This window comes from Lagenorhynchus albirostris, chromosome 9 (genome assembly GCF_949774975.1).
Source record: "Lagenorhynchus albirostris chromosome 9, mLagAlb1.1, whole genome shotgun sequence".
NCBI classification, from domain to species: domain Eukaryota; kingdom Metazoa; phylum Chordata; class Mammalia; order Artiodactyla; family Delphinidae; genus Lagenorhynchus; species Lagenorhynchus albirostris.
The window spans coordinates 9,962,752-9,986,756 of NC_083103.1; the positions used below are offsets into that span (position 1 = coordinate 9,962,752).

General features: G+C 48.5%; 2 protein-coding genes across 14 annotated transcripts; one reads left to right on the top strand and one right to left on the bottom strand.

The window, feature by feature from the left end:
• Window positions 1–1,661: 1,661 nt before the first annotated feature.
• Window positions 1,662–11,403, bottom strand: TMEM138 (transmembrane protein 138). Of its 8 annotated transcripts, none has more exons than XM_060159038.1 (6): window positions 10,944–11,082; window positions 9,086–9,350; window positions 7,833–8,043; window positions 6,450–6,525; window positions 6,070–6,178; window positions 3,886–4,907 (listed from the first exon to the last, which is right to left on the bottom strand). In XM_060159038.1, the coding sequence occupies exons 2-6, from the start codon at window positions 9,211–9,213 to the stop codon at window positions 4,898–4,900; spliced, it is 534 nt and encodes a 177-aa protein (XP_060015021.1). In that variant the 5' UTR covers window positions 9,214–9,350; window positions 10,944–11,082; the 3' UTR covers window positions 3,886–4,897. The 8 variants fall into 8 exon arrangements, with proteins under 8 accessions (XP_060015019.1, XP_060015021.1, XP_060015023.1 ...); XM_060159040.1 differs by having other exon boundaries at window positions 9,086–9,353; window positions 10,944–11,071; XM_060159043.1 differs by lacking the exon at window positions 10,944–11,082 and adding an exon at window positions 10,347–10,921 and having other exon boundaries at window positions 7,833–8,004.
• Window positions 11,404–11,457: 54 nt separating this feature from the next.
• On the top strand, window positions 11,458–22,737 carry LOC132525755 (lysosomal membrane ascorbate-dependent ferrireductase CYB561A3). Of its 6 annotated transcripts, XM_060159030.1 has the most exons (8): window positions 11,458–11,657; window positions 11,808–11,865; window positions 14,148–14,255; window positions 15,777–15,975; window positions 18,735–18,943; window positions 19,598–19,752; window positions 20,480–20,636; window positions 21,797–22,737. In XM_060159030.1, exons 4-8 carry the CDS (start codon window positions 15,792–15,794, stop codon window positions 21,830–21,832), a joined length of 741 nt encoding a protein of 246 aa, XP_060015013.1. In that variant the 5' UTR covers window positions 11,458–11,657; window positions 11,808–11,865; window positions 14,148–14,255; window positions 15,777–15,791; the 3' UTR covers window positions 21,833–22,737. The 6 variants fall into 6 exon arrangements, with proteins under 6 accessions (XP_060015013.1, XP_060015015.1, XP_060015017.1 ...); XM_060159032.1 differs by lacking the exon at window positions 14,148–14,255; XM_060159034.1 differs by lacking the exon at window positions 11,808–11,865 and having other exon boundaries at window positions 21,338–22,737.
• The last annotated feature ends 1,268 nt before the right edge of the window (window positions 22,738–24,005 follow it).

A 24,005-nucleotide genomic window follows, 5' to 3' on the forward strand; every position in this document is an offset into this window, starting at 1 on the left:
GGTGCATGAAAAAAGATGGACATTAGTTCCACATTCACCTGCAGAACCTGTCCTGCGATAGCGGTACTGGAATCAGCATTTCTCCCTTACAGTGAGCACTCTCTATCAGTAGAGGGTGCTGGAGGGATATTGAAGGAACGAAAGGGCTTGTCTTCCTGGCTCCAGCGAGCTCTGGTGTGCTTTTCCTTGCTCACGCGCTGTGGTCTATTAGGGGTGCAAGTGCACTGTGTAAGGGGACATCTAGAATATCGGGTGGTGCTCTCCTCCAGCCACATGCCAAGAGAGGCGCTCCCTCAGCAACCTCGCAAACCTGGTCCACACCCGGTGACCACTTTGCTGTGGCCCTCCTGTCAAGGATACTGCATGTTCCAGGCCTTGCACCCGTGGCAACTCCCTAACTCTGTGCACTTGCCCCCTCAGCCTTATCTATGCCCTGGATTGTTCTTCCCAAAGCCCTCCAGGCATGGACAGCGTGTATGCACAGCGGTGCCCCAGTTCCATGTGTCTGCTCGCCAACCTTGGCTTTTCTCCCCAGAGGGTAGATTCTCATGGTCCTCCATGCCCTGCGTGGACATCATACACTCCAGGCCTTGCGCACACAGGGCACTCCAACTCTTTTGGTGCACCTGCCCAACAGCCTTGGCTCATCTGTGCCCTGGAGGGTTGTCTCCTGGGATCCTCCCTATGTGGAAACTGTGTGCTCTGGGCTTGGTGCCTGTAGGTTGTGTCCCTACGCTTGCCTGTGTCCTCGAGGGTTGTTTCTTGCCTGGCAACTGTGAACCAGCTCTGGCCTGGGCAAACCAGTGAACCTGTCCACCACCCAGTAGGCTGCCATGAGGTCTGAACCCCAGCCTTGGGGGTGGGGGACCTATGGTTTGTCCTCAGCCCTCAGGAACCCTTTTAGAGTTCTCTTTACATCTTTATAGTTCTCCTCTTATAATTTAATGATTCTATATATTAACCCTGCCATGTTTAAATTACTGGGTGGTTCTATCTCCTGATTGGACTTCGACTGAACCACCGAGCTATCTTATTGTTACTAATTTCTAACTCAATTCCATTATTGTCAAAGAACATACTCTTTATCCTTTTAACTTATTCCTTTAAATGTACTGAGAATTGTTTCATGGCTCAGCATGCGGCTTATACCGAATATTCTGTGTACTTGAAAAAAAATTTGCATCTTATATTCATATGTATTATAAAAAAATTAATAGGAAAAACATTTAAAAATAGTCTTTATATTTACTCAGATACTATTTCTGATGTGCTCCATCTCTTTCTGAGGATCTGAGTTTCCCTCTGTTATCACTCCCCTTCAAGCCAAATAACCCCTTTAACATTTCTTACAGCGTAGGATTGTTGGCAATGAATTCTCTTAGTTTTATCTAAAAACGTCTTTATTTCAACTTCTTTCTTGAAGTATATTTTTGGTAAATTTAGATTTCTGAGTTGACCTTCGTTTTCTTGTAGCATTTTAGAGATGTTGTTACACTGTCCTCTGGCCTCTGATTTCCGGTGAGAAGGCAGCTGTTAATGGTTGTTCCTCTGTATGTGGTGTGTTGATTTTCTCTTGCTTTCAAGATTTGCTCTTCATCTTTAGCTTTCAGTAATTTTGAGGATCACGTTCCTAGATGTGGCCTTTCGGTGTTATTCAAGGTGGCTTTGTGGAGTATCTAAAATCTGTAAATTTCTTTCATCAAATTTGGGAAAGTTTTGACTGTTCTTTAAATATTTTTTTCTGCTCTCTTCCTAGGACTCCAATCACATATCTGTCAGACTGTTTGACCTTATCTAACTGGTCTGTGAGTCTTTTTTAAAAATCCTTTTTTCCTTTGTCCTACAGCATGGGTAATTTCTATTCGTTTATCTTCTAGTTCATTGACCCATTCTGTAATCACCTCTTTTGCTGTTAAATCCATCCATTTAATTTAAAAATTTTCAGTTACTGTGACTTTTATTTCCGGCGTTTCTATCTTTCAAGTCATTTGTTTCTATGCTCAGGTAGGTAGCTTGCCTATCTTCTTACTCACTGAGAACATACTTTCATTGCTGCTTTAATAACCTGGTATGTTAATTCCAGTATCTGGATCACCTCAGTGTTGGTGTCAGTTTTCAATGTTAAACTGTGGAGACTCTGGTTTCTATTATTTGTCTCCAAAGAGTGATGGTTCTTTTATTAGGCAATTAGCTTGGGTGGGTATACAGTGCAAATCACACTTACGGGGTGGCAGCTCCAATCTTAGTTTAGATGTTCAGTCTTTAGCTGAGCTGCCTTGAGTCTGATTGGCTCATTTGTGGTCCAGAGTTTGGGCAGAGATGTGGGCAGACAGAACTTGGGGACTCCCCTCTCTCTGGCTCTTCCCTTCTGAGACTCCCATCTTTCCCTCCAGGGGCTTCAGCTGCCCTGGCTCAGTACTCGAACTGTGATTTTCCACCAGCCTATTGTACCTACCACTTTGTCAGCTGCTAAGTTACAAGCAGCAAAAACAGGGAGCTTTCTCTGCACAATCCTCTTCTGAGTGTGAACTCCCCACCAAACTTTCTGCTTCCCTTCATTCTCCAGTGTCTGTAGTAGCTGTTTTTCGTATTATGTCCAGGTTTTACAGTTGTTGTTTGTGGAGGGGTCATTCCCAAGCATCTCAGCCATTAATAGAAGTCCCTAGGTGTAGTTTAAATATTTAATCTATTTCCTTCATATTTCCCTCTATTCCTTGAGCATATCAATCATAGTTTAAACTCCTTGTCAACTTTCTCCAATATTTGGCTCACCTGTTTCTATTTTCTACTTTTGCTATGGTTTTAAATAATATCTCTTGACTTGCTAGTAGATCCAGAAATTGTGTATAAAAAAATTAGAGCATCTCTAGATGTTTTTTCTTCCACTCTTTCCTCTGCTACGCAAATGGAATGGGGGCCGATCACCTTAACCCACGCAGGGACTACATGGTCTGTGGCTACATTGTGAGTATGATAAGCCTCAGTCTACCTGTTTCACCTTGCTCCTAGTAAGGAGCCCCCCTGAGCCTGCAACTGAAAGCCCTGTGTGTTCACCAGTCCCCTCCCCCGGTGGGTTCTGAATTCTAATCATCAGCACAATAAGTGTGCCAAAAATTCGATTCTGCTTTTCAGAGGTTTGAGGCTTAGCTTTCCATAGCCTCTGGCCCTACACAGCTTCAGAATTTGTTAAGTATCTTGAACAGAAAATGTGTTGTTTTTAAGGCTCTTCCAGTCCCCAGCTTTGCTCCTCCAGTGTCACGAGAGCACTAAGCTCAGCTGGCTTCTCTGGTCCCCGGCTGCAACCCTCTTGTCTGGGCCATGCTTGGATTCTCAGCCTCTTGCTCAAACCCCGAGTCAGCAAATGCTCCCACAGGAAAATGTGCTGCAAACTTTCAGCTCACGTCTCTATGATTCGCTCTACTTCAAAAATTTAGGGCCTTTAATCCTCTTTCCTTCAGGAATTCTCTAAGGCCTTTTATAAAGACAATTTTTATATTTTATATGGTTTTTCTAGTTCTCGAGTAGAGCATTGGGCAGCCAGAAGCAACTCCATGCTACTAGAAGTCTCTAAGCACTTTTAAAGTGTTTATTTTCTTCCTCTGATCTTTGAAAACTGACTGTCTCCAAGCAGTCAATTTATATCACAACTTAAAAATATACTCCTACTGCTAAGTGAAAAAAAAAGCAAACTATGTTATGGCTTATTCCCCATAATCACAACTGTGTATAGAATATGAATACATACTGTCCAAGATTTGAAATAAATAACTGGGGTTGGATATGGCAAGTTTTTCCTTTTGTAAAAATGTTTCTGAAATGTTCTGTTGTCTGTAAGAGGTATGTTAAGTAAATGTAGATTGTCAAGGAGGGGAGGGAGAAGGAACTCGGTGGTTGAGATATAGCCGTGGGAAGAATAACTGCATAAAACTTTTTATAACTTGAATTTTGTATCACATGAATGTATTAACTATTAAGGAAAAGAAAGAAAGGAAGAGAGGGAGGGAGGAGAGAGGAAGGAAGGAACACCACCCCTGCCCCGAGACTCCTGGGGCCACAAAGTTCCATTTATACCGTGAGTGAGGAAACAGGCACTTGCTTGTACTCACTAGCTGCAGACTACAGAGGACGGCCTAGCCCAGATTCCTTCTGGGACACAGAAAATTGCCTTTCAGGGATTGTGATGAACAAAGGGGATTATAATATTCCTATTAAGAGCTTTTATGAAAATATTTTAAAAATTGGGCTATTGTCATTTTTTTGTACAGATGAAGGTATAGTTAAGTATAGACAGTAGCTTTGTTAGGACTTTTTAGATCGCTTCTTCCAATTATAGGATATGGGATCTTAGGTATTTTCTTTGAACACTGTACCTTTTTAAAAAAATATCTGATAAATCTGGACAGCATGGCTGATTAACTAGTCTCTCTTTCCCCAGAACTTCATTCCAGCCTTCTAAACCAGGGGTCAGCATACTATGGCCTGGGGGCAAATCTAGCCTGTTTTATATGGTCCTCAAGTTAAGATTAAATTTACATTTTCACATGGTTGAAAAAAAAACCAAAAGAAAAATATTTTGTGACATAGGTCATTCATTTATGTATCATCTCTGGCTGCTTTCATGCTACAAGATGTCGGAGTTGAGTAATTGCAACAGAGGCCACACAGCCCTCAAAATCTAAAATATTTACTATTTGGCCTTTACAGAAAGTTTGCTAACTCCTGGCCTAGAGCATCTCCAAATAATGAGTTTCACAGAGCAACTTTCTGGGGGGGGTAGACTGACTGAGTTAATGGCCCTCTCTGTATCCATGTCCTTTTTTTTTTGTATCCACGTCTTTTGCCAGGAAACTGTAGCACTTTCCCAGACACTGGGCTCAGTCACATGACTTGCTTTGACCTATGGGAGTCTGGAGACACAATACAAGTAGAGGCTTGAAATGGGATTGCACCCTAGGGCTTGTTCTCCTGCTCCCCTGCCACTGTCTATAAACAGACCCAGGCAAGTCTGCTGGAGGATAAGTCATGTGAAGCAGAGTCAGTCCAGCTGAGGCCAGCCTAAGTTAGCCAAGAATCAAGGATCTCAAGATCATCACACCTGCCTGGCTGACCCACAGCTGACCACAGACACATGTGCAAGCCCAGCAAAAATTACCCAAACCCAGACAGATCGGCTGAACCCCAAGACTCAAGAGCCATGGAACTGTTTATTGTTACATGCCACTGAAGGTTGGTGCTGGGTCTGTTACACAACATTATTCTGGCAGTAGAAAACTGATACTATGGGCACACAAACTTTTCTTTTGCCAAAAGAGTCTAGGGAAACTTTTTACTCTTCTGAAGGCAATTTAGGGCTCCGACGGGGGAGAGACTGAATAAAACACAGAAGTCTGGAACTCCAGGGATGGGGGTGGGGCATCAAATTACATCCCGAATTTCATCTTGTCCTCACAGTGGGATTCAGTAAATATCTGTATTTGCTCTGTGGCTCCATCTGCCACTGGAACAAGTAGATGCTAAGGCTAGGACTTGGCATGTCTCTTAACCACGAAGAGATCTAGCGAGGCAGAGACGCCATCATTTATGGTAAAGAATTTACTTCCTATTTATAAAATGTAGAAAAAGTACCTTGCGTATAAAATCTAAATGTCTGAGGTGTGATCAGTCAGGAGCCCAGAAAAGTCACTTTGCATCCTTCAGTCATCAGTGTGTAGTGCAAACGGAACAGGGGCTGGGAGTTCCTCCTGTACTGGGCTCAGTGGAAAGCTTCCCCAGGATAAAGCCACAGAGCCCTCTGTGAGGAAGAGGGGTAGAGAACAGGAAAGGAAAGGGGGCAGAACTGCGGCAGGAGGCCGGGAAGGGATGATGTACGGGAGTCTGTATTAGGGAACACTTTCATTTGCTAGAGGGAGGAGCTTCCTTCTCAACTGCTGAACACAACTGGCCTGGGCCTGTCCTAGAAATGTCAAGCTGCTTCCTAGTGCACAGGGCTGACCATCCCCTCTGCAGAGCCCCAAATGTGACTTCTGTCAGGAAGGAAAGGCATCCATCAGTGTGACAAGAAGCGGTCACCTTCGGACTTGCATGAACTCCTTGCGCAGCCATAAGGAGTCCTGATAGAAGCGAGGATCACCCAGTCTCACAGCTGTCTGTTTGTAGAAGTAACAGTATAACACTGCCGCTGTGGATAATAAACAGAAAAGAAGCCTCAGGGATGCTCCTGAGTATTTGTTTCAGGGTAAGAACATAACCGGACGAGGCTGAGGGGCCCTGCCTCATGATTTCCCAGTGACTCCCAGGAAGGGCAGAGGGCAGTGGTCTCTCCTGCTCTTGGTGTGGCTGTCCCACTCATCCCACACTGCTTGTGATGGGCTGGGAAGCCAGGATCAAGGCCCTGGCTGCCAGAGCCACGGGGGGACCAAAGTGAGGCCTGAGGATGCTCTGGTCCTTACCTAGTCTCTGGAATACAAATAACGTTTGAAGTCCATCTGTCCAGACAAAGCGGTTGGAGTTTTTCCAGCGTAAGTTCTGAAGGAGATATGAGCACACAGAGAAATGTGAACGGCTAGATGAGGCCCTCACATCTCCAACTTGGTTAGCTGCAGAGATGCCACCTGGTTTAATAGCAGGCTAATGCACCCCCATTCTTTCTTTCCACAAGCCCGAGGAGTGCTTTTCAAAGGAACCTCAAGTTCCCTTTTTTTTTTTTTGCTACAGAGGGAAAATTCTTGTAACTCTGAGGGAGGAAGTTTGAACTAAGCCATTTATTCCATTTCATCCCGTAGCCTTTGCCGAGGAGAAATGATACACATCATCTCAGGAGTTCAGCATGGTCACTGTCTTGCCTTGGAAATCTCAGGCTCAGTTCCTGTCAGATAAAGGCTTGGTACACTCAGGGTTTAATCAGATTAACAGCTTCACAGTACAAAGCCAGGACTATTTTGGCTCCAGGAACCAGAGCAGAGACAATCCTCTCCGGGAAGCACCTTGAGATTTCGGCACTGCTCTGCTTCTTCCCTGTGAGCTCTAGTTCTCTCTGTGGAATCACAAGGGCAACCTAACGGGACGTTTGGTCTGAGAAGGCACCTTTAGTAAAGAAATGACTAGAGAACCCTGAGGTTTTAATATGTTCCATAAAATGAGTACATGAGAAGCACATGAAATACCCAAAGGGATGGAAGAATTTGTGAAGCAGAAGAAATCTGAGGGAATTCCCTGGCGGTCCAATGGTTAGGACTCCGTGCTTCCACTGCAGGGGGCAGGGGTTCAATCCCTGCTCAGGGAACTAAGATCCCACCAAGCCATGCCATGTGGCCAAAACAACAACAACAAAAAAACAAATCTGAAACCATGAAAACTAGATCTGCTCTGAGGCCTATGTTAGAACCAAAGGGAGGCATCTTGGGGGTCGGTTTTCCTAGTGTAAGTGATGGGGATGCGTCAGAGGGCATGCAGCACTGAAGGGCCAGCGGCACGCCTGCCTATTTCCCACGGGACACTGATGCCTAAGAATATGCTGTACCAACACTCACCTGCCCAAACAGCTAACGATGAAACAGATTCAACTTCCTGTTTTAGCCTTGGCAGGCCTTTTGGGGCAAAAGTGAATTGAATGTTCCAGAAGTGTCCCTGGACTCTTGGATAAGGCTGTTCTTCAACATATAAGGTTAGATAAAAGTGCCTTATGAAATTCTCATGTGTCCAGCTTCAGGCTGGACCACATTCATTTCATCTGTTTCTTATCAAGGACTCTGTGAGATATAAACATCCAGAGATTCTGGGTTCCCACAGAAAAACATTCCTAGCCCTTTAAGGATTCAGAGCCTCACTCTTACCATGACCCAGACATGAAGGGAGATGCTGAGGGTGAAGTACACAGCTGTCAGGATGATGGTCCCTTTGAACTTATGGAAGAGGAGGTTGACGAGGCCAGCCTGGAAGACGAAGGTGTTGAAGAACATGAGGAAAATGATGATGATGTTGAAGAGGACTGCAATATCCTGGATGCTGCAGACACAGAAAACAAAAGGACGGCCAAATGGAGGCCTGGGGAGGACCCAAGAGCCAGCCCTGAGTCCTAAGGGACACCATGGAGTCTGTCCTTCCTTGTTATATATAGTCCTCTGAAACCCCCCCAGAGGTAGTTTGGGTTTTGGACCCCAAATGACACGAAGCTAAAACTACCCGCTGGCCCCATCAGTTGAGTGGCAGTCTATGGACAAGGCTTTCCTGCTGACACTCCCCACTCAACAAAGCTCCCAGGCACCTGTGAGAAGCAGCTAGTTTCCTCCCTGTATCCAGAAAATGCCAGCCCTGTCTGTCACATAACCTGGTCCTGTCAGACGTTTTCCTCTAGCAAGACAGCAATGCACCTTCCCTCATCTGTGCACGCCTGGCTGCCTTAGTGCCATTCATGTCTCATGTCTCAGTGCAAATGTCCCCTCTTCAAAAAGACTTTTCTTTCACCCCACTACCTAAAGTAGCCTTTCCCTCCCCACCCCAGGTACTTTATATCCATTGTATAACATTTATTACTATTTGAAATTACCTTTTTTTTTTTTTTTTTTTTTTTTTTGCGGTATGCGGGCCTCTCACTATTGTGGTCTCTCCCGTTGTGGAGCACAGGCTCCGGACGCGCAGGCTCAGCGGCCACGGCTCACGGGCCCAGCCGCTCTGCGGCATGTGGGATCTTCCCGGACCGGGGCACGAACCCGTGTCCCCTGCATCAGCAGGCGGACTCTCAACCACTGCGCCACCAGGGAAGCCCTACTTGACATTTTGTAACCCTCTTTCATGGCACCGTAAGACAATATTTCTACTCGAAGATAGAGAAAATGACAGTGTCAGCAATCTGGCCCTCATTTTCAATGTGCACTGCTCCCTGTGTCCCAAACCCTTGTTAGAAGAAGTATATCAAAACAGGCCCATGTCTATGGACCATGACATATCTATGGACCATGGAGTACCCAGGACAAAGTACAATTTTATTCTCCCTGATATTTCTCTATTAATAACTTTAAAATGCTAAATTATGATTGTCGGGGACTTCAGGCTGCTTGGGTTGAGCCGTCCCACCCACTGAACTTACATGAAGAGCACCAGCTGTATGACGGGAGCCATTCGGAGTAGCTCCGAGAAGGAATTGACAAAGAGGTCATAGGACAGCAGCAGGAACTGCAGGGAGAGCACCAGGCTATAGTTACTGGTCTGGAGCATCTTCCTTCTGCTATCTTGGGCCTCCAAGGGCACATTCCACAGTTCCCAGAAAGCAGTCCTAGTACTCTCCCAGGCACTGAGGGAGAAGCTATAGTTCCTCAGAATCAGAGCTGTTTCCCTTGCTCTCAGACAAGGGCCTACTGATGCAAAAAAAAAAAAAAAAAAAAAGGTTAGAAATTCATTAATACATATTTACCGAGGACTTATTATGTACCAGGCACCATTCTAGGTGCTTGGGATACGTCAACGAACAAAACCAACAACAACTGAAAAACCCCAACTAGTCACTCCTTCCAGGGACACTCACCCTCAGACCTTTTTCCATGACTGGAACCCTCTAGACGTACAGCTCTTTCTAAACACTTTTGAGTCCAAAGGAATCTAGGGATACTACACACAGTGACTGTCTGGTCATGTAACAATACTAATTCTATTACTAACTGCAGCAGCAAAACCTTTGTATATCACTTACAATATTGCTTACAATTCTAAGTGCTAACGTTACTTAAATCTCTCAATAACCCTTGAGGTAGAAGACACACTATTACTCTCCCCATTTTACAGAGGGGACAATTGAGGCCCAGGGAGGTAAAATAACTTGTCCAAGTTCACATTGCTAATAAGTAGCAGAGCTAGCATTCAGATCTAGGCAGTCTTGGTCCAGAGTCTGTGCTCTTAACTACTGCACAAAGCTGCCTCTTACATAACTGACAGGTTCATATGTAACTACATGGGAAAAACAAATGCTGGCATAGGAGAAGCGGGAAGTGGTGCAGGCAGAAAAAGCTGAGAGGAAACAGTGCTCTCCTAACGTTTACGGTTATGGTAGCAACACAGTGGCACCAGGTGAGGGGAGCTGGGCTTTTATTTTCATTTATTCCAAGACCCAGAAGCTGCTTTGGGGGTGTCCTGTGACCCCCTCCAGCTGGATCAAATCTATGAACAAATTTCAAAATGCTTCGAAGTGTTACAGAACGATTAAATTCATATCGGTAAAATGTTACGGTTTACAAACTCTTCATATTCATTTCCTTATTTAATCCTACACCCATCTTGAGAAGCAGCAGTTCTTACGCTTATTACCCCACTTTACACAGAGGCTCTGAGAAGCTACGGAACCTCGTCCACCTCACCTGATGGAGAAGTCCCACTTTAGTGGATGTACGAAGGTGCTTTTCTCTGAACCGAGTCTCCTTATTCATCAAATAATATCGATAGCTACCAGCTACATACCGACACCATGATAAATTTGTCAACCAAGACAACTTCCTTTAATCTTCGCAACTACTCTGCAAGGTGGGCAAGAATTATCCTCATTCTACAGGCAAGTACACAGGGTCAGAGTTCAAGTCGTTCCTCCATGTTGCAGGCGAGCAGAGCCAGGATTCACAACTAGGTGTGAAAACAAAGCCCGTGCTCTTAACTACTACTTCACAGGCCACCACAGAAGGCTGCTGTGAGGATCCGTTATATAGAGCCGCCCACCGCCATCTCTACGGGAAGGATGACCCTCACGTCGGGTTAGGGCAGCGGTGATTCCCAAGGTAATGAAGCGGTCTTCACAGTTTGTCCACCGCTATCTGCCGCGTTCTCTCTGTCCCCTGAGTAATTTTCCTCACCCTTCCTAATCCACTTTAAAATAGGGCTGCCTTAGCAAAAAACCAAAACCAAAGCAATTAACAAAATTCCGACTTCTGGCCACTTTACCTACTCCTCCTCAGCGTTCTCACCTAGAAGGCCCAACGTCGGTTGTCACGGGGACACCGTCCTGGCTTCCGGAAACCGGTTTTAAATTCCGGAAGTAGATGGGTGACGCGGGCTCCGTCTGCGCCGTGCTACCCTCTTGTCCTCGGCTTTTTCTCCCCGCTCTTTGGCCCGCTCGGTCGCCATGTTTCGGCCCCCGCATTCCTGGGCCCGCCCCTCTCTCAGCGTCGCTGCGCCCTGTTCCAGGGCTCCCAGCTGCGGGCCAAGGCCTCCCGCCCACCCCGCGTGCGGCCTTGCCGAGGGCCAGTCCCTGGCCAGAGGCTTCGCATCGGCCCGAACATTTCCGCTTCCACGGAATCGAGGGGGTGGGGGTGAGGGACAGGACCGATCCGTGACGGCGTTCCTGGTCCCTGGAAGCCCGGGCTTGGGGAAGAAACGCCCGTGGAGGAACTGGAGTTAGTGTCAACACCTTGTCTGCCGGCCACCCCGCGGCTCTGGACTTCATTTCCCAGGCGGCCGCGCGCGCGGGAGCGCGCGCGACCGGAAGTGCTACAAGCCTATAAGGTGACAGAGCGGCCCCGCCAGTTGGCTGTAGAGCGGCTGTGACTGGTGATAGCGGGAGTTCTTGAGAGTCTCTCACTCCATCTCCCAGGAGCCTCGGGAGCTGCGGGTCCGGCGCCGGGTGGCAAGAGGCGGGTCTCGGAGACCCCAGTACCCCTGCGTTCCACTGTGGTTCGGGGGTGAGAAAGAGCCCGGGCTGGGAGTTCAGGGACCTGGGTTCGAGTGCTGGCTCTGCTACTGCCTCGCTTCGCGCTGTCGGGACCCCTCGCTCGGCCTCAGTTTTCTCTTTTACGAAATGGACATCGTTCTCTGTGCCCTTACTTACACAGGTGGTGGAAGGAAGCTCTTTGGAAAGCACAGAAGCTCTTCGGAAGTCGCAGTCAGCAGGTGGAGCCCCTCGCCTTAATTTGCACCCAAGGTTAGCTGGGACCAAGGGATCTTGGTCCCGGCGGAGGAGTCAGGGATCGGTCCCCGGGTTCCTGGAACCCTACTCTGGACACCTGAGGCCGACCAGAGGCCGTACGAAGGGCGGGGCTGTAATCACTCAGGTGCTAAGGAGGGCCTTGCTTATCTACCTCCTGAGTGGAATTTAGGGCCCGTCACTCCTGAGTCTCTGACTACGAAGCTGCGTTTGGAAGTGAGGAGTCCTTGGAGCACAGGGGGAGTGAACCTGGAGCCTTGTACCAGCTCGGCCACTCACCGTGGCCAAGTCACTTTCCTTCTTTGGGCCCGAATTTTTTTTTTTTTTTTTTTGCGGTACGCGGGCCCCTCACTGTTGCGACCCCTCCCGTTGCGGGACACAGGCTCCGGACGCGCAGGCTCAGCGGCCATGGCTCACGGGCCCAGCCGCTCCGCGGCATGTGGGATCTTCCCGGACCGGGGCACAAACCCGCGTCCCCTGCATCGGCAGGTGGACTCTCAACCGCTGCGCCACCAGGGAAGCCCTGGGCCCGAATATTTTTGATCCGTAAGATAAGAGTTCAGGACTTGAGCCCTAAATCTGGTTCTCAGGATTCCTAAAGCCCGCACCATTCATCTGAGAAGTGGGAGCAACAAACAGACTTCCTGTTCCTTCATCTATTTGCACTTCTAAATAATTGTGAAAGGGTTTGGAATAGAGCCTTTTCCTAAGGCTAGGGCCAAGTAGGATATACCCATTTCCTACACCAGGGCCTGATCTGTTTTAGTGCAGCCTGGGAGAATCCTTTTTGCTAAGGGATTGAGAAGTATATTAGGTTGGAGAGTAGACTCCTTAGATCAGGGTCAACAAACATGACCCACAGGCCAAATCTGGCTGGCCTAAATGGTTTTTACATTTTTCAATGATTGAAAAAAAAAAAAAGAAAATGATATTTTGTGACATGTGGAAATGATATAAAAACTGAAATTTCTTTGTCCATAAATGAAGTTTTTCTGAACATAGCTTATGTTCATTTGTGAAGGTATTATTTATGATTGCTCTTGCAATACATCAGCAGAGTTGATGACATAGTTGTGACAAACCGTATGGCCTGCAGAATCTAAAATATTTACCATTCTGGCCCTTTACAGGAGTTTGCCGACTTTTGTCTTAGAATGCGTCTCTACAAGTGAGGGCAGAATAGGACTGGTGGGCACATCCTGAAATCTTAGCACATCCTGTTCTCTTGGAATAAATGAGAGGATATTCTTAGCATTTGGATTGCAATTTTCACTGCATTCTTCCTTTTTCTCTCCTTTTGCTCTCTATTTCGAGCAGAGGGAGGGCTCGTCTGTGTACTGTTGGTAAAACATTCCAGCCGTCTGTTAGGGAAGTGTCCCCATTGTCTTTTCCAAGTCTGTCCCAGAGCAGTAATCCAGGACCTCTTCTAGGGGGGTAGATGTGATCCCTTTTGGATTATATTTTCTTTTTTCCTCTTACAAAGGGAGGGGAAAAAAAAGTAGATATTATTCAGTGGATGGAGCCTGCTGACCGAGAGCTCCTTTGTGCTGACACTTCACTGGGGGGATGATTGAACCTCTGGTGACCTGAAACTTCTGCTGCCCTTACAGGAACTAAGGGGATAACTCTTGAGGCTGGGTAGCAAATCTCTGAGCTCAGTAGCTAAGGTAGAAAGCTTCTAGAAATCAGGTGGCATGGTTTTCTCTCTCCAACCTCCTGGAAGCTTATTGTTGCCCCAGACCTCAGATCTTACTTTCTCAGAGATTACTGCCACCTTGGATCTCTTTGTGACAGCTAGCATCTGTTTGTGGCTAGGTGGACACCTGGCATGGAGACAGCTGGCACGACATGGAATGGGGGCACTGAGAGGCCTGGGCAGCCAGGGGGGCCATGAGCTTGAGGCTTTTGTTAGTCGTTAGGATGAAATGCTGTAACAATACTAAGAAAATTATAATACTGTACTCTCACAATGTCCTTACATACATTTTCTCGACTCTCTGACAACCTGTGGTCAAATTAAAAACATGGGCTTTGAAACCGAATAGACAAGGGTTTGAAACTCCCTGCCCACTTACTGGGTCCTATTTAGTCTGTCTGAGCCTTAGTTTCCTCATCTATAAAATGGGGATAACTCCACACGGGGTTGTCAAGATGAGTAGATGGGATCATGTGTGTAACGTTCTGGTGTGGTGTCTGCTCAGAGCTGCCTTTCAGTAAGTTATATCCTATTGCCATGGTTTTCTTTCAGATGAGAAGACTGAGTCCTACAAATGTTAAGTGAGTTGCTTAAGGAGCCTCAGAGCATAAGAATTGGAGTCCAGGCCACCACTCTGTCAGCCTGCCAGTAGGTATAAAGGTGAGGGTCAAGTGTTTTATCTTCTTGGGAGTTCTTGATTTTAGGGGCCTCTTCTCTGTTAGCTGGTTCAGATTGAGGGACCTCAACTGCAGGAAGCCACTGTGTCAGCTTCTTGGCCTGAGTCCACGGGGCAGTGTGCCTGCCTTGAGAGCTGTGCCCATGCTGAAAGCAGGGGTGTCCTGTGGCTTTGCAGACTGCCTGCCAACTCACGCCCACTTGCCTGTTTTTTTTTTTTTTTTTTGCTGTACGCGGGCTTCTCACTGCTGTGGCCTCTCCCGTTGCAGAGCACAGGCTCCAGACGCGCAGGCTCAGCGGCCATGGCTCACGGGACCAGCCGCTCCGCGGCATGTGGGATCTTCCCGGACCGGGGCACGAACCCGCGTCCCCTGCATCGGCAGGTGGACTCTCAACCACTGCGCCACCAGGGAAGCCCAGCCTGGCTTTTAAGAGCAGCTGCTGGGCTTCCCTGGTGGTGCAGTGGTTGAGAATCTGCCTGCCAGTGCGGGGGACACGGGTTCGAGCCCTGGTCTGGGAAGATCCCACATGCTGCGGAGCAACTGGGCCCGTGAGCCACAACTACTGAGCCTGCGCGTCTGGAGAGGCCGCGATAGTGAGAGGCCCGCGCACCGTGATGAAGAGTGGCCTCCGCTTGCCGTATCTGGAGAAAGCCCTCGCACAGAAACGAAGACCCAAAACAGCCAAAAATAAATAAATAAATAAATTTTAAGAGCAGCTGCTTAGGGGGCTAGGCATTCACCATGCCTGAAACCCGGGTTGGTTTCTAAGTTTATCAGGTACACGTGGGAACCTCAAGATAAACTCTTGCTTTCTAGATCATGAGTTCTTGCTTCCTCTTTTCTCCTCTGGACTTTCCCCAGAGAAGAGAAAGCAGAAGTTTCAGGTCTGGAGACAGCTGGGGGCTTTTGCTCAATTAAAGGTGTGGCGAATGGGGACTCTGAAGACCCCACCTTACCTCCCAGTGGGAGGATTAGCCCATAGAGGTCACAGTCTGGGGAAGAACTTTGCTGCAGAAGTGGGATCCTATAGCACTTTCTCCCAAGTGGCCTAATAGTAGTGTGAAGATTGTGATTTTTGCCTCCTTACGTTAGAACTGAAGCCCTGGGCATTTGTGTGATCTAGCCTGGATTTTGATTTCTGTCCTTTCTTTTCATGGGGAGTGGGGTTATAATTCTTTACCTTCTGGTCCTGTGAGGGGAGGTGCATCCTAGGGCTCTGGATCTAGAGCCTTGGCATCGAGCCGCAGCAGAGACCTCTCTCCAGGGCCAGCCCTAGGCCCAAGCTGGCTGCACTGTATGCTGCCAGGTGCTGGGGCGGGGCCTCACTCATTGTTCATAACCAGAGATTGGGTTCACCCAGCCATCAAGGCTTCATGGGACAGTGCCCAGGCTGATAGCAGGGGAACCACCCTTCTGGCCAAGAGCAAGGTCAGTGTTACCTCCTTTAGCCTGCGTGTGGGGTGCACCTGAGCCAACAGGGACGTGTGATTTCCGCTTTCTCTAGGAGTGCTTGATCAGAATGGCTATGGGATGGTTTTATCTGTCCGTCTTGGCGCTGTGCTCCCTGGGCTTGATGTGCATCCTCTCCACCATCTATTGGATATCGTACTGGCAAGGTGGCTTCGCCTGGGATGGTACCATCCTCATGTTCAACTGGCACCCGGTGCTCATGGTTACGGGCATGGTGGTGGTCTACAGTGCTGGTGAGTACAGGTCAGCAGAGGAGACATGGTGTGGCCCGGGCTCGTACAGGGCAGCGCTGTCCCTCTCCATCCTGGCCTTTGTTACTGTCGGGTTCAGGGCTATGGGGGTGGGGTGGGGTGGGTTGTTTTTGGGCCCAGGTGTCATGTGGAGGAAGAAGTCGTGCGAACGGGAGCATCTGAGAAGGGTAGCTGCATGGATACTCTTGGACGGGGGTTGGCGACCTTTTTCTGTTAAAGGCCAGACAGTAAATATTTTAGGCCTTGCAAGCCCTATGATCTATGCTGCGACTACTCAGCTCTGCTACTGTGTTGTGAGAGCAGCCAGAGACAACACGGAAACGTGTAGCTGTGTTCTGATAAAACTTTATTTATAGTGGTGGGGGTGGGGAGAGAAATAGGTGAGGGAGAGCAAGAGGTATGGACTTCCAGTTGCAAAACAAATGAGGCACAGGTACAGTGTAGGGAATGTGGCCAGTAATTATGTAATATCTTTGTATGGTGATGATCATAGCTAGACCTATCATGGTGATCATTTTGAAATGTACAGAAATATTGAATGACTGTGTTTTGTAACAGGAAGTAACATAGTGCTGTAGGTCAATTATACTCCAAAAACAAACAAACTCATAGTAAAAGACAGCAGATTTATGGTTACCAGGGGTGGGGGGAAGGGGAATTGGATGAAGGCAGTCAAAAGGTACCAACCTCCAGTTTTAAGATAAATAAGTACTAGGGATGTAATGTACAACATGATAAATACAGTTAACCCTGCTGTATGTTATATATGAAAGCTGTTAAGAGAGTAAATCCAAAGAGTTGTCATCACAAGAAAAAAGTTTTTGTCTATTTTTAAAATTTTGTATCTATATAAGAAGATGGATGTTCACTAAACTTATTGTGGTAATCATTCCATGATGTATGTAAGGCAGACCATTATGCTCTACACAAACTTATGCAGTGCTGTATGTCAGTTATATCTCAATAAAACTGGGAAAAAATAAGTACAAATTTTAAAATTAATGTTATTTAAAGTATTATTTAATATCAAATATAATTTGATAATAGCATCCATAAGCATTAATTACCTAGGCATAAATCTGACAAAAGCCATATAATGTTTCTACAGAGAAAAATATAAAACTGTATTGAAATTAAAGAAGCCCTAAATAAATGGAGGGATATACTACTGTGTAAGTGGATTGGGAGACTAAACATTGTAAAGATGTAAATTCTCCTGAAATAGTTTTGTAGGTTAATTTCAACCCCAAGGTCTCAGTGCTTATTTTTGTGAAAATTGACAATCAGACTGAATTATCTTGAAATGCAAAGGGCCAAGATTAGTCAAGGTGGTTTTGAAAAAGAGCAAAGTTGGAGGGCTTACTCTCCCGTCTATTCAGGTTTATTATAAAGCTACTGTAATTAAGACAGCGTGGGACCTACTGTATAGCACAGGGAACTCTGCTCAATACTCTGTAATGGCCTATATGGGAAAAGAATCTAAAAAAGAGTGGATATATATAAATGTATAACTGACTCACTTCGCTGTACACCTGGAACTAATACAACATTGTAAATCAACTGTATTCCAATTAAAAAAAAAGTGTGGTAGTGATAAGTGAATAGACAAGTGAGGAAAGGTGGCTCTGCAGAGCTGTGGGACAAGATGTTCTTTTCAATAAATGACGTTTAGCCATATGGAGTAAAAACACTTTATTCACGAAAATCGGCAGCGGGCTGCACCTGGCCTGTGAGCAGCAGCCTGCCAGCCCTTGCTCTAGGGAGCGGGGGCTGGAGCCTCCGTGACACAGTCGGGGCCGTACCTGAGGGGTCTCCTTACTCCTGCCAGACCCCTTGCCCCGTGCATTCAGAGGCAGGCCTTGGGGCCCAGGTGAGTCTCATTTTTGCCACTTGTAAAATGGGAATAATGACGATGATAATAGCAGCTTACCCCGTGTACTTTGGATATATCCTCTCACTTTTGTTCTTACAGGAAGCTTGTGAGGCGGGCTCTATTGTTGCCTCCATTTTACAGATGAGGAAACTGAGATTTAGGAAGATGCCAAATAGCTGAGAGGAAGAACCTGGAGTTGGACCTCGGTTATCTAACCTTAAAGCCTGTGTCCTTGACAACTCACTTCAGTTGTGAGAATTCATTCAGTTAGATGAAATAATGGATGTGACATTGCTTTTCAACCTGTAAAACTGCATACAAGTGGCATTTATTATTGTTATGACAGAATGGCAAGTCCATGAAACCTGTTCTACCCACCCCCCCCTTTTTTAAATTGAAGTATAGTTGATTTACAGAGTTGTGTTTTCTGGTGTACAGCAAAGTGATTCAGAGATATATATATGTGTGTGTGTGTATATATATGTATATACACATATATATGTATATATTTTCAGATTTCTTTCCAGTATAGCTTATTACAAGATACTGAATATGGCTCCCTGTGCTCTGCAGTAGGGACCCACTGTTTATTTTATGTAGAGTAGTTCGTATCTGCTGATCCCAGACTCCTAGCTTGTCCCTCCTCTGGCTTCTCCCTTTTGTCATGGTCCTTGTCTCCCCGCTTCATGGTTGATGGCTATACCAGAAATGATGCAAGGATGGAAGATGCTGAGGAGTTGATACTGATGTCCTAGCATTTCCTTCTTTTGTTGGGAGGCTGTCTGGGATCACATCAGGGTAATTCCCCTAATGCACGGGTGAGCACAGGGGAAGAGGCCGAGCCCAGGGACTGCTCTCTCTCCTACAGCATCACTGGTCTACCGCCTGCCCCAGTCATGGGTAGGGCCCAAGCTGCCCTGGAAATTCGGCCACGCAGCCATGCACCTGCTGGCCTTCATCCTGACTGTACTGGGGCTGCATGCCGTCTTTGACTTTCACAGCCGTAGAAAGATCCCCAATCTCTACTCCCTGCACAGCTGGCTGGGCATCACCACCGTCTTCCTCTTCACCTGTCAGGTGGGTACTCTCTGTTCGCCTTTGGATTCCCACAGCTGCCAGCTCTCGTTGGGGCTTCACTTGCATCAGCACCAAATATCCCTCTGCTTACTGCCTGGAGACGGCCTTGCAGGGCACATCCTGTAGAATCGGCAGTTTGAAGGGCTGTGGGAGATTGGTGGTTCCCGAATTCACCCTGTTCCAGCTCTTACCCCTCACACGGCCCACCTGTGGTGCTGGAGCGCTCTAAGCTAACTCTGTCACAGCACGCACCGCACTGACTCTAAATCATCTTTTCTGCCCTCTTCTCTCCCCGCTTTCTGTGAACCAGAAGCAATTCTAGAAGTAGTATCCGTATTCTGATGTCAGCCCTGTACAAATGAGTTTTGTGAGCCAGGACAGGAAGGAAGCAGAGACAAACAAGGATGGCTGGGTTTGCAGGAGACTGGGGATAGCTAAGCATTTCATGTAGGTAACATTCCTACATTCCTTTGTGTAAGACAAACAGACCCCAGTGAGGAGGCTAGGTGTGGTGCTGGGGCAATGCCTGGTGGGAGGTTTGAGCTGGGAGATAAGGGCAAGGGTTCACTGATGGGTAGGAGGCACTGGTGGGTGGGATGACCTGGCGTGCCTTTGGTCACACACAGTACAATCAAGTACTTCCTGTGTCCACAGTGGTTCTTGGGCTTTGCAGTCTTCCTGCTGCCCTGGGCGTCCGTGCGGCTGCGCAGCCTCCTTAAACCCATCCACGTCTTCTTTGGAGCTTCCATCCTCTCTCTGGCCATTGCATCTGTCATTTCCGGCATTAATGAGAAGCTTTTCTCCAGTCTGTGAGTGGGACGGCGCCCCCAACTCTAAGGTGGAGGGGGAGGAACAGGGTCTTCAGAAGATGCACTCGATGATCATAGGACCCATCCAAGGGAGGGAAGCTTTTGGGATGGGGCTTGTTCCTGATCTGGAAGGTTAATGGAATCGGTCTTTCTTTAGGCTGAGATTGGTAAACTGGTCAGCAAATACCCAGCATCAAAGTGATTTAGAACCTACTCTGTGGCAGAAACTATTCTAAACATCTTAAATTTAATCCTCTAACTGCCCTACAACATTTGTTGTCATTGCCACTTATACATTAGGGAACAGAGGCACAGAGAGGTTAGTAATGCACCTAAGGGCACACAGCCAGTAAGTGGCAGAGCTTTGTGTTAGGACTAGAGGGTGCATGCCTAACCACTCCCATTCTCCGTTCTTTGAAGTAGTGGGGGTGCAGTGAAAAGCAAACAAGATTTGAGGTCAGACCTGGGTATAGATCTTGGCTGTGCCATTTCCTAGTTATGTAACTGGACAAGTTCATTTCATGTCTGGGAGCTTTAGCTTCCTCACAGGGAAAAAGCATTCTGCAGACACTTGTCATGGCAGAGACTTGGAAAGTATGTTAATATTCCAGGTCACAGCAGGTCCTGGGAAGCTTTTCTTATCCTCTGTTAGTGGCACTGAGTCTCGCATTGGGCAAAAGCAGGTAGAAAAGTTTCTTGAGCGCCCACATTGTTTCGTCATCCTCAGGAGAAACGGCACCAACTCATACTCCAGGCTGCCCAGTGAGGCTGTCTTTGCCAACTGCTCTGGGATGCTGGTGGTGGTCTTCGGGCTGCTGGTGCTCTATATCCTGCTGGCTTCGTCTTGGAAACGCCCAGAGCTGGGGATGCAGGCCGAAAGACAGGTATGGGGTTTTGGTCTCCCATTCCAGGTTGGGGTAGGGCCGGGTCTAGGGAAGGGTCACCCAGTAAAGACTTGGGCTTTGCCAGGAAGACCAACCCAGTAACGTGGTGGGAAACCAAGGTGCTTGAAGGTGGGGTTAGGCTGGCTGACGGGGCGCACCAGTGGCAGCCCAGCACCTCCTGGCCGTTGCAGCAAGCGCAGCTGCTCGGGCTCAGGCTCCTGGGGGCCTGTCCGCTGGGAGAGGGTGGGGGTTACTCCCCTCCCCAGATTGCTGTGGTTTCACGAGGGGAAGTGTAGCCTTGTCTTCTCCGAGGACGGGCTTGCGCATGATGAGGGTGTACGGTAATTTCTACTTCTCCGGCTTTAGGGCTCGTCTAGTGGGATGGGAGCGTATCTATACTTCTCCGGCTTTAGGGCTCATCTAGTGGGATGGGAGCGTATCTAGCGGCTGCTTGGTGACGGTTTGAGTGCTTGCAGCACGTTTTGCCTGTTCTTGGCCACGCAGGCACCTGAGGGACATGGTGAGGTGGGGTGTGTATTGGCTGAGGGGCTTTGGAGCTTCTCTGAAAGGTGTGGTGGCGTGGGCTGGGACTCGCCCTGCAGGTTGGGGTCTGAGCATCTCAGGCCTGGCGTGACTCCTGCAGGTCAGGGGCCATTTTGACGTTATGCCATTAACCTGTGTACATCTGCCTGTCTTTCCAGGCCCTGTTGCACGGCGGGGAGTGAGGCAGGAAGGCGCTGCCAGGAGTGGTTGGTGGTGCGGTCTGGACTCCTTCAGAAGCTCTGCTCTCCGCGGGGCTCTCGTCCAGTCTCCCCTCGTCTCTGTGGTGGACCTGCTCTCTCTACAGCTTGCTGCCCACATGCTTTCCTTGGTGGCTTTGGCTTCTCCACCTCTTCCTGGCATTGACTTCTCAGGTCGTTCGTTTACCCCAGGCCCTCCTTGCCCTGGCTGCTCACGCCGCTCCTGCTCGCGTGAAGTCAGGCTCATTTCCCCTCACACCCCTAGGGATGTGGCAGAGAACCCCGAGAGCTCAGATGACCTGGGAATCAAGTGCAGTCCGTACCGTGAAAAGTGAGGGAGCCGATGCTTCCTCAGCTTTCCCTTGAAGTTTAGGCCGCTGCGCCGGGCCAGGCTTCATCTGCTCTGTTACCTCCATCCAGCCCATCTGGACACGAGGCTGGGCGGGAACACGGTGACGCGATGGAAGGACAGGGGAGAATGGCAGAGCTGCTTCTGCAGAGGAGAAGCTGAGGAGCTGGCTGCCCATTGCTGTTGTTTCCCGTTGCTGCATTCTGTTTCTGCGTGCGTTGTATGTGCCCTTCTAGCTGCTGCTGCAACTGGGGCCTGGATCCCAGCCCTTCCCTATGACTGATGTGCTGTCGGACAGCCTTATGAGCCCTGGTAACCTGCTCTCCCAAGAACAGCCTGTCCCACGGAGGAGTAGCAGGGGTGCCTCGAGCCTCCTTTCCTTTCCCTCATCGGGTCCAGGCTTGCCTGCCTGTCCCCGGGCAGGTTGAACCTTGCTCTCTCGGCAGGGCACTTGCTCAGCTATTTTCACTCTCCAGCTTGCCATGAAACATGCCAGAGTCATGGTGCATTGTACCCAGCAGAGCCCTGGGAGCTAGGCCACCTCCAGAGGCGTTCCTCACTGAGCGTCCAAGTGCCTCACTTGCCCCCACGATAGCTACGTGCGTGGCACACCCAGTCTCGGGTGTGATGCCAGAATGTGCCGCCACTCTTCCAACGAGACTGTGGTGGCGTCTTGCTCCTCTCCTAAGTGTTGGCACTGCCCTCTCCAAACAGGCCCTGCCAGGTCCCAGGCTCCATACTGCTGTGCTTAGGTGACGAGCAGCATGACGACACCTGGGGTCCCGAGTGGGCCTTACCCCCTGGCAGGGGCCATGAGGCTGACTGTCCACCCCACCCCACGTGGCCAGATGCTGGCAGGAGGACCATGACAGAACTTCTCAAGTGGCTGAAGCCCTCAGAAGCCACTGGGATGACTGCCGGGCACCTTGGTCATAGGACCAGCTCCCCCTCTTTGCACATGGGTAGGCATTTCACTTATGAAGCTTGATTTTCATTAAATGTGTTTTCAAGAATCAAAGCCTTCTCTGCTGAAATGACACTGTGGTTAACTGAGCTCTGGGCAACTTGCAAAAGCCTCGGGCTAGTTCTGACCCTCAGACCCGGAAATGGGCAGACCTGAAGACACCAGAGAACCGCATGACTGTCTTCTTAGAATCACATGTGACTCCTGGTTCGTGAGCGTGTCTTTACTAGTGAATGGCCCTTGAGCACTTGATTATCTTACAAGGAAGGAGATGTTTCCTATTTCATAGTCTGAAACACGACACTCAAAAAGGGTAAGTGACTTGTCCCAAGGTCACGCAGCCAGGAAGTGGCAGAGTTGGGATCCACAGCCCAGGTGTCTGATGCCAGTTTCCTTCCCAGCTGCTGGGTGTGTGCATCTGTGCACACTGATAACTGTGCCTTGTGCTCAGGGACCTGTGGTGTGGCTGATGGACAGGGGACCCTGGGCAGAAATAGGGAAGCCGAGGGGCTGAGGAAGCCTGCAGCCAAGTTTGGGCAAAGTAAGTGGTGGCCCCCTTCCAAGTGTGATGAGCTGAGGCCACCTGGTGGCAGAGCAGACGACTCAAGGGGTTGGATGCACGTATCGGTGATACGGGTAACTCCCAGTGAGTAAGCCCCTGGACTGCTGAGGCCATTATCTTCACCAGTTCATTTGAATCCTTTCCACGTGCCCATGAGGTGGGCACCGTTCGGATTTTACAGATTCTAAGAGGCTAAATAATAGGCCTGAGTTTATGTAGCTAGTCTGAAGCAGAACCAGGATTCAAAGTCACATCCATGTCTAAAGTCAATCCATGCCAGTGCCTTTAACTGCCCCCCTGCGCCAAGTATGGGCCAGGTGTGCGCTGTGCGGTCTCCACCACACACCACGTAGACTCAGCAGCCCCTCGTGCTCTCCCAGGGGCCATCAGTGATGGCTCTAGAGAGACCCATGGGCTGGCCTGGGCAGTTTCTGTCCTACCGCTGAGCCTTAGAATATGGTGATTTCTTTTCCTTTTGGAGACCCACTTGCCCATTTGATTCCTGAAGAATCAGTGAATTCTGTTAGTTTAGTGCTGAGAAAAGCACACCCATCAGGTGTGGTGTGTGCACTGGAAGCACAGGAATGGGGATCCCAGTGGACTTGGCCCAGCTGCACAGACCCTGCCTTTGGGTCTCAGGCGGTAGGAGATGGGAGATGAGCATTTCAGTGGTGGGGTGAGGTCTTAGTCGGGGGCGGTAGTGGGCCCACTTGTTCACACGCTTGGATAAAGGTCCCTTAGAGGAAGCAGCAGC